Source organism: Pteropus medius, unplaced genomic scaffold, assembly GCF_902729225.1.
Source record: "Pteropus medius unplaced genomic scaffold, Ma_sr-lr_union100, whole genome shotgun sequence".
In the NCBI taxonomy this organism is placed as follows: Eukaryota; Metazoa; Chordata; class Mammalia; order Chiroptera; family Pteropodidae; genus Pteropus; species Pteropus medius.
This window is the reverse complement of record NW_024353415.1, coordinates 360-10582: the sequence shown is the minus strand read 5'-3', so window position 1 is coordinate 10582 and position 10223 is coordinate 360. Positions and strand designations below refer to the sequence as shown.

Below are 10223 nucleotides of genomic sequence, written 5' to 3'. Positions count from 1 at the left end.
GACGCGGAGGGGAGACACTCTCTGCTCCTCCCGGTCCCTGGTTCTTCTGCCACGTGCAGCTTCCCGATCCTCACTTCACCACTGGGTCCTAACTGCCACTCGGACCTTCTTCATGACAAAAGGCATTGTGACCTTTGGTGCCTCAAGAACGCCAAGAGACAATGTGTAGGGAAGACAGACGTCAGGGTCCTTGCTAGTTCTATGACCTCCCAGCGTATTCATGATGATATATGTAACAAATGCAATGTCCTTTGTCATACTTTAGACTGCATTTCTAACAAGTATGAATACTTATAGTGATCTACAAAAGGTAATGCTTTGGTGTTTTTGGATGTTTTAATGATCCTTTTTCTATTTTCTTTTCTAATAAATTTTAGTCCCTCCCATCCATCTCAAAAATTACATAAATGCATATATATGTGTCTTCCATGTGTATTTATATGCATATGCATAAATATATAAAAATGTGCATGTAGCATATACACATATGTGATACTATGATTTACCATAATAAATATATATTTGGTCTTCATCCCATTTTTGGAACAGAGCTCCTGAAATCCACGAATTTCCAAAGTGACCAGAGCTAGAAAGGAGTCTTTTGTTTGTTAATAAGGTGACTTTGGGACTCACCAGAGGGAAGGAGCAGGTGGCCAGGAGGGTCAACTGTGTGCTTAGATGGTTGGAACTCTCAGTCACGGTCCCCTGACCACGGGGGAGGATAGAGGGGCTACAGATCAATGGCTTTCCATGGCCAGTGTACATCAACAATGCCCAAGTAATGCTGGAGAGTCTGGTGCCTAGAGAGGGCCACACCCCTTCCCCACAGCCCACCTTATGCATCTCTTTCATAATCGACTGATAGCAAGTAAAATGCTTCTCTGAGTTCCATGAGCTCCTCTAACAAATGACTCAGATCCAAGGTAGTGAGCAGGGATCATTGGACCTTCCATCTACAGTTGGTCGGTCAGGAGCAAATGTAATAACCTGAACTTGTGACTGGCTTCTGAAGTTGAGGGTGGGCTTGTGGGGGATGAGGGAAGTCTGGTGGGACTGAACTCTTTAACTGTGGAACCGGATGCCATCTCCAGGTAAATGGTGGCAGAATCCAGTTGAATCGTAGGGGTCGAATTTCTCAAAACCTCCACCCTTCACACATTGGAATTGGTGTCCATACTTTAAACATAGATTTTTTTTCATCTAACCTGTCAGAGGTGCATTTGGTTATTAGAGCAGAAATTAACACGGATCATTCTGTCTGACATGCATTGAGCCTCTCAAATACAGATGATGAGAAATTAAATAATCATGCAAACGTTATTAAACAATCTATTAACAGGGACGGGTCCAGGATGGCGGCACAGGAAGATGCTGAGCTCACCCCCTCCCAGGACACAGTGAATGCTCAGTGACACTGAGGACAAGTTTCCTGAGAGACGCTGAGGGCCGACTGCACAGCTTCTGCACAGCGCAGGAGAGGCCCACACAGAGAAGGTGGGGCTGGGGAAGCTCTGGGCGCGGAGGGAGGGCTCCAGGGTCAGACGAGGAGGGGAGGCCATTGTTCATCTCCTCTCCACCTGGACAGTACAGGTGGGCGCTCTACCCAGGTGCTCTCTCCAGCATGTACGGCCTCTGTGGCACGTTGCAAGACACTCCATGTGGATTCACTCCAGCAGGAACATACAGCTCCACCATGCATGCACACACATCTGCCCTCAGCCCACTCCTGCAGGGCAGCTGGCACCCCAGGGGACACAATGTCTGCCCTGACCCCAACCAGCCTGTCACACCACCCAGCACAGTCCACACGGAGGTCGCTTCTACACACATCCACATTTTCAGGATCAGGAGAGAAATTATTTCATCTAATTCTTAGGACAAAATATAGGTAGTCAAAATACTGAGAAGACTTGGGAATATGCTCCAAATGAAGTAACGACAAAAAACAAACTTCACAGTCAAGGGAGCTGGAGACAGATAAACCCTATAGACTGAGTAGGGCATGAAGACTTGCTTAGATGGTGGGGAGGCCACAGGAAGTGACAGCTATCTTGGACCTCAGGCAGGGGGACAAGGAACAGAGCAGTGGGGAGGCAGGAGCTGTCTCTGAAGGGCTCTGGGCACCAAGTCACACAATGGTGTGTTGGACCTGGACACCAGGGGGCGGCCAAGGCCTGCTCTTGAACTAAGTGTATTCGGTTCTGGGACCAGCCACCTGGCACTGCCTGCTGCCTTCTGTTCAGGTCTCACAGCTGTGACCTCCCCACCCCACACAGAGCCGCTCTGGCCCACGCCCTAATTCCCTCAGGCAGAGGGGCGTGACCAGGGTCCCAGTGAGGGATCAGAAAGCTGGGGGTCTCATTTGCATGAGTGGACCCACCCTCTGTCAGAGCTTGAAGAGAGGAGGGAGAAACTTGAGGGAAGCTCTGCTTCAGCTGTGGGGACACAGAGGACAGGACGCGGTGATCATCTCCACCATGGCCTGGTCCCCTCTCCTGCTCACCCTCCTCGCTCACTGCACAGGTGACCGGATACAGGGACAGTGGAGGGGACCTAGGGAGGCCACACGGGACCCTGCTCCCTCCTCATGTCTCTAGCCCCAGCATCACCATCTCTGTGTCTCTCCCTCTTCCAGGCTCCTGGGCCCAGTCTGTGCTGACCCAGCCGTCCTCAGTGTCTGGGGCCCCAGGACAGAGTGTCACCATCTCCTGCTCCAACATTAGGGGTAGTTATGTGCAGTGGTACCAGCAGCTCCCAGAAACAGCCCCCAAACTCCTCATCTATCTTAATAGCAATCGAGCATCGGGCGTCCCCGACCGATTCTCTGGCACTAAGTCTGGCAGCTCAGCCTCCCTGACCATCAGTGGGCTCCAGGCTGCGGACGAGGCTGATTATTACTGCTCAGCATATGACAGCAGTCTAGATGCTCCCACAGTGCTGCAGGCCCATGGGGAAGTAAGACAAAAACTGTTTGTTTCCAGTGCAATGGGGCTTCCCTGGGCAGACCCCACTGCTCTGACCAGACAGCTGCTTCTTTGTGAGTTTGACCTAAAAGTGAGGGCTGAGACCCACCCCAGGGAACTTTGTCTAGATAGTGTCCTCGTCTCTCTAAATCTGTCCTTGTTGGCAACACATTGACTGATTTTCTCAAACAGAGCAGAAGTTCTTAGACGTGGGGCGGCTGCTCTGGGGACAGATAACCAGAGTCTATGCAGCTGCCCCTTTTCTCCTCAATGAGGAAAATGAGCCTTTCCTCGCTTTCATGTCCGTCAGAGCGGGGACCACCCCAGAAGGTGGACCGTCCCGCACAGCACGGACTCTGCTCTTCCAGGGGTGACAGCACACACCTTCCCATCTCTCCCAGGCTCCTGTGATCACGGCGGGCCAAGGATCCTAGTGTCCCAGAGACGAGGCACTGAGATGTGGGGTGCTGTGTGAGGATGCAGGCCCGGAAGGTACTCCAGGCACAGAGCTGGCCTGGGACCCTCACTGGGGACCTGAGACTTTGGATATGATGTCAGAAGAGGGAGGATTGTCAAAAGGGATTTGGGACCTGAGGCCAAGAACCTTCTTCATGGGATACGAAAGTGTCGGGGTGTCTCACAGCTGCTGGGAAATGCTGAGTCCACTCCAGGGAAGGGGTTGAACTTGGCCCATGGATGACAGGTCCTTACAGTGACACCAGTTCAGACCATGGGGACTCCCTTGAGTGGATCTCCTGACCCCACAGGCACTGACTGTGTCCTCCTGTCCCTTCAGACCTCACTGGAGCTTTCCAACCATCCAGGCTTGAGGCAGGCTGTGGGACAACAGGATGGGAAGTCCCCATTAGGTGCCAATGTCACCTCCTTTTGAAGTTCTTGATGAGCCCAGATCCAAGGTCACCTTCTCCTGCACAAGGGGCAAAAGACACATTGGGGTCACCATGGTAATGGTCTCAATGGCTCCTAGACACAGCCCCTGCCCTGTGACATAGGACAGAGATGATAGACTCTTAGGCATTCAGCCCTTATTTCTGACTCCTGCTTTGTACACGCAGCCTATTGACCAACTCTGGGCCCCAGCCTGATGAGGAGGCTGATTATCACTGTCACATGACTAAATACAACCCACTGCCACATAGAACTCCCGTCCCAGGAGGAAGTGAGGTGAACTTCTGCCCTGCACACCTCTGTCTGTTCAATCACTGCTCTGTCCCCAACTGTGTCCAATACCAGCTCAGGTTAAAGATTCTGCTGTCACATGTACTATTAAACCTGGTGGCTTCGTGTTCTCACCTTGGTCTATGTTTATGAGGTCAATGAAAACACCTCCTATTCCTACTGGTCTCCAGTGCAAACAGAATCACTTTGTACCAGACACACGAGAGTCCTCAGAGTTGCCGGCAAAGCTGGCGAGGAAAGCAGAAGTCCAGCACGAGTGACCCGGGAGAACCAGGTGGCCCTCTACCAAGCCCTGGCATGGCCCCTGCTCTCGGCCCAAGTTACCCTCCTTCTTCCCTGAGCCCTGACACCCTAAGGAAGCTGGGTTTCTCTCTCTCTCTCGTGAGATGTCACTCTTGGGGAGGTCCTGTTTTCCTTGTACTTGAAGACCCCTCCCCATGATGGACATGGCTTCAGACCCACCACGTCCTCACTTTCTCCAGTGAATCCCCACGACTTCCAAATCTTTCCTCTCACTGGTTCTCTGTTGGGGATGATATTGGATTAAAAATCAATTCTTTTGCACATAGACCTTATCAACCCAACCGCCATTAAATGCATGGAGCTCGTAACGAAAGAACTTGATCAGGCCCAATGCAGATTTGGTAACAGGCCACGAGGGGTCCTCAGGCCAGGAGTGAAGGAGCGACCTCTAGAAGCGGGCGACAGCTTCATTCACAGGAATGTTCTTTTTGTGTCAATCCTCGTGTTGAGAGAAATGGCAAAACTCGAGTAAAATATAGATTTAATGTGTCAGAGAATCCTAAGAAAATAAGTACTGCCAAGAAGACATTCAAAGACAGAGGAGATCCCACAGATGTTATCGAGAACACACGACATCTTGTTCCCGGACAGTGTTATAATGTCATGGAAAAGACAGACCCAAAAAGCCAAGATGCTTGCAGTTGGGACTCGGGACCCTAACCGGGCCCCTGACAACAGCAACAGCATCAACCACATATTTCCAAATGTCAGGGTGACCCACGTGGAATTATGACCACATATGAACTAACGGGGTTCTCTGGGAACTTTAGAGGATCTAGGTTCATCAACATCATGTGCTGGTAATGAACCAGGCAAAGCCAACTCAACCATCATGCAATCTCAAAATTTCCAAAAACAGAGCCCTTCATTTGGATATCTGGAGGTAATTGGTGATTTGGAAAAATTAATGGCTCCACCCCACACTGCGGAGGGAAGCTTCTCATTCTACTGCCCTGGGTAGTGACATCAGAAAGATCCACCTGCAAATATCAGAAGCCCTTCCAGGAGAGCTGGGTGGTGTGAAATGGGCTGGAGGCTGTGGGTTCTGGGACCAGCAGGGGGTGCTGTGGGAGGGGTCCTGAGAGCTCCGGGTCTGGGCCACAGGCTGGGAAAATGCTCCACTGGCTCTTGCACACTTGGGCAGCAGTGTCCTCACTGAAGGGTGAGGATAAGCAATGGCTCTGGCTCACACCCTGGCCTCCTCCTCCATCCTCCACCGCTCCTGGAGTCACAGCCCCTGCTGCGGTTCAGGCAGGATAGACAATCCCACATCTAGAACCAATTTGCAAGAAAACAAATCACCTACACTGCTACCTGGACATAGGTAAAGAGACACCTGGGGAGGCGAGGGTCCGAAATCCAGCAATGAGACTTCAGCAAGCAGAGCTCCGGGCTTCTGTGTCGTGGTCGTCATTCCTCACCGCACCCTCCTCTCTCGTAGGACACGGGGTTTCCTTTCGCATGAGGAGGAAAGACGGGGCGTGGGGTTGGCACTGCGCTGCTCCCATTGTCTGCGCACAGGTGGTTGACCGTCCATTCTTGTTGTCACCTTGTGACCCTCCATCTCTCCTTCTAGGCTGTTGAGTCAGACTGAGCTGCCGCTGCCGCTCACAATGTCTGGGTCTCTGCTTACAAATAAATTCATTAATTAATGATAGGATTATATTATATAATATATAAACATTACATATACATATATAAGTAGCATATGTATCACATTATATTTCAATTAGTAATATAAAAGTATATTAGGTAATATATAAATATGATATAGAATACATAAACAATCATGATATAAGTTAATATTATAACACATAGTTTATATCCTGTTTCATGTTGTATATATGTTATTTATAGACACACCAGCTCCAGACCTGCCAAGTAGGAAAGAGTTATTCTGGCCCACGGTGCCTTGAGAGTGTCTGAGACACGTTCCAGGGTTGGACAGGGCTCCCTTCAGAGGTCGGGAATCCTGGCTAATTACCGTGACTTCCCGTATATTCATGATAAAATAGATAATAAATGCATTAGCTCTAAAACTGTCGTAATTTTAGTTATTTGTCAGCGGCATGGTCTTGGTCGTTTATTTCTGTCTTTTAGAGTGACTGTGGAAGCCCATATCGCTTCTGTTTCTCAGATATTTATATTACTCTTTCTACATCTTTCTTATCCTCCTAAGATCGAAGTCATCTTCATCTTGAATGTGGTGCACATCAAATACACATTGTTCTCCACTATTGAAGAATCCTTCATTTAAAAGGCATCGTAATTTGGTACGAATCTTTGTCTGAAATCTGTTCAGGTCCCAGATACGGCTCATGAGAAATGAGAACGAAAAGAATGCGCATTTCATGAAGCAGACCAGGTACTAACGATTCTGAAACGAATATGAGATCGTATTTTATTTCCCACTGCAGAAACACGAACTCTGTAGTTATCTTTCAAAAATTAACGAGAAATTTTATCTCCCTGCTGTTCCCCTTGACCCCAAACCCCCTCGTCTGTTCTTCCCAGTTCTCTCTGCTCCTGGGAGACTGTTAAGAGGAGAGGGAGTTTTAAAATTCTCACGATGTTCACACCAACTTGTTCAGACGGAGTATAATTTTTATTTCTGGTTACAAGTGAAATGTTTCCTTTTTCTTTTAAATCTGGTGTTGGGAGGAAGCTCATAATGTCGTGGTGACATCATCTCCCTGCTTGGCAAACCCTGCAGGGCATTGAAGCCGCTCCAGGGGGTCCATGGCTCCTCACAGCAGAGGAGAGCTTCCCCTCCCCCGCCAAGGCTGGCAGTGCGGCTCCGTGTGCAGACGCCCAGCCCTGGGCTCTCACTGCTGAACTGGGGACCGTGGACAGGACGGTGGCATTGGGACACCCCTGTCCCTTCACACATCGCATGTGACCGGGATTTCCCACTGAGGCTGCTGCCGTGGGAGGGATGCCCGCTACTCGTCCTCCAGGGAGACAGGAAGGGACTGGACTGGGGAGGAGAAACCGCTCACGGGCAGGGGTGAGTGTTGGGGTACACATGATTGTCGAGGCCAGAATATGGAGAAAGCAGCCATCTCATCACCCAACTCTCAGCCTTTCCAGAGGGGGAATTTGGAACTGAGGTCACCAGACACAGGAGAGACCATTTCGGTGAAAGGCCTGAAGTCTCTTCATCCATGTCTCAGTCACCACGCCATCTGGTCTGTGTGAGGTCCCAGCATCTGCCTCTTTCAATACCTCGCCCAGGGACATCAGGGTGACTCTGGGTCAGGAAGAGAGAGAAAGCTGATTTGCATGAGGCACCTTCTCCTCCTAATGAGTCTGTGAAACTTAAAAAGGCCTGAGGACACCACACTGCAGCCCAGGAGCCTGAGGAGTCCGCGACCTGTGAGTGTCCCCACCATGGCCTGGACGGTACTTCTGCTGGGGCTCCTCGCTTATGGCTCAGGTCAGGGAATGCGACTCTACATATTGGGGGTTCATAAAGGCAGGTTCTCTGGGTGACCTAGTTTCATGACTACTGTGTGTCTCCTTTGGTTTTAGGGGCAAATTCTCAGACTGTGGTGACTCAGGAGCCATCGCTGTCAGTGTCTCTAGGAGGGACGGTCACACTCACCTGTGGCCTTAGCTCTGGGTCCGTCTCCACCAGTAACTACCCCACTTGGCACCAGCAGACCCCAGGCCAAGCTCCTCGCACGCTTATCTACAACACAAACAGCCGCCTCTCTGGGATCCCTGGTCGCTTCTCCGGATCCATCTCTGGGAACAAAGCTGCCCTCACCATCACGGGGGCCCAGCCTGAGGACGAGGCCGACTATTACTGTCATCTGGATATGGGTAGTTATACTTACACAGTGATGCGAACCCACAGGGAAGTGCAACCAAAACCTCCTCATGTGCTCAGAATGGCTCAGCCTCAGAGGCAGAAGGGAAGAGAGAGGGTGGAAATGGCCAACACGCCATGGGGCAGGGGCTCCAAGGCCCTGTTCTCCTGCCCAGTGGTTCATCACCACGTGTCCTCCATTCTCTCCAGGGTGACTCCACAAGACCGGGCTTCCACTCTCCCTGTCTGCCTGTAATAACGGGGAGGGGCTCGGCTCCAAAATATGTCAACCACAGTGAGACACCGAGACCCCACGGCTCCCTCTGAGTCTCCTCTGATGCAAAGAGCATGAGCAGATACACTCTCATTCATTGCTTGTCCCTGCAGACCACCTGGATAGTTCACTTAGCGTTAAAATGGGAGTCTCACTGCACTTGCTGCGATTGCAGTTCCTCAAACTAGGCCAACTGTGTGAGAATCGTGTGTTCTTCTGCAGGAATCTGTTTTAACGATCTCTCCAGGAGGTTTTTATGAACATTAAAGTTTAAGAAGTACCTCTACTTCTATAATTCTGAACTTATTCTTGAAAATTTCTGTTTAAAATTCAATTATTTTAATAAGCTAGGATGAAATCTCTCCCATTCAAAAATCAGGGACACTGAGAAACAAAATTAAAATCTCAAGACATCTCTGAAAACTGCGATTTATTTCAAGTTAACCAGAAATTGGAAGGAATTTCCACAAGCACGTGTTCTCTAAGGATGCATTTTGTGGCTCATGGGAGCATGTATGCTGTTAGAAGGCGTCTAGAGTAGAAGTGGCTTCCGGAAGCTTATACCTGAGCTGACTCCCCTGACGTCAGGACAGGAGGAGCAGGGCTGCAGGTTGTGTCACTACGTGAGCTCCCCCTAAGGCGTCCGGCACTGGGCCGTGACAGGAGAGTGTGAATTTGTGAATTGTTTGTTTTTTCTCCAATAAGAAAAATCTTGTTAGAAAAATATTGTGTTGAGGCAATGCAAAATAAATTTAAAGGAAGAATGCGTTCTCTAAGGCATGCGATCTGTATGGCTTTTTGCGCAATTAGATTCCCGGATTGGCACAAAGAAGGGAATAAAATATTGGGGAAAAAATTATGAAGTCTGAATAAGGCCTGCAGTTAATAAATATTATTACTCCAATGTTCTTTGTTTTAATAAATGACTGTGGTTTTCCAAGATTACAGCATTATGTGGATGTTTCTGTATTAACTTTTCAAGCTTTCTGCAATTGATATATTCTTACAAAATTAAAACTTTTATTACACACAAAGATGAAAATATTCTCTATTCCTTCCCTCAAGGGTAAGGGCCTAAACCATAACTGCTGTGCTGTACGAGGTTCCAGAGAACTGATAAAGCTTTTCAAGCTCGTCCCAGAGCCAAGTGCTATATTTTTGATGTCATATTCTCTAAAAAAAAAAAAAAAATTTTTAAAGCAGTAATCCTACTTGCCATTTACTAGCTCGATGATCCTATAAATAATCTCCCTAGGATGAGATAAGTGTAATCTCTTGTCAGTCCAGTTATTGGAGGAAACCATTTAAAACTGTTACCAGGAGATTTCCAGTTTGGATAATGCGAAGTGTCCCATTCTTCCTAGATCCGCTGTCTTATGAGTACAGGATCCGGACATCATACGGCAAAAAGCATAGTTGACTCTAGAAGGCGAAAAGAAGGTAGACTTCGCACATCCTCAGAAGTGGTGGGATGACAGGCTGTCATGTCCTTGGGACCTTATTACCTCCCTACAGTCAAGGTGGGATGAGACAGGGACATGGGACCGTGAAAGAACAACGAAAGGAATAGATAGGTAGATAAATAGGTAGATTATGATGATGATAGACAGATAGTTAGATAGATAATAGATATATAGACAGAGAAAAAGAACAAATGAAAGAGCAAAATAAA

At 48.8% G+C, this 10223-nt stretch overlaps 2 gene segments (V, D, J or C); both read left to right on the top strand.

Moving 5' to 3' along the window:
- Positions 1-2381: 2381 nt before the first annotated feature.
- On the top strand, positions 2382-3855 carry LOC120592823 (immunoglobulin lambda variable 1-40-like). The segment is given in 3 exon segments: positions 2382-2523; positions 2636-2955; positions 3760-3855. Coding segments are annotated over 3 exon segments (462 nt in total).
- A 3916-nt stretch (positions 3856-7771) lies between these two features.
- On the top strand, positions 7772-8681 carry LOC120592825 (immunoglobulin lambda variable 8-61-like). The segment is given in 2 exon segments: positions 7772-7902; positions 7998-8681. Coding segments are annotated over 2 exon segments (582 nt in total).
- The last annotated feature ends 1542 nt before the right edge of the window (positions 8682-10223 follow it).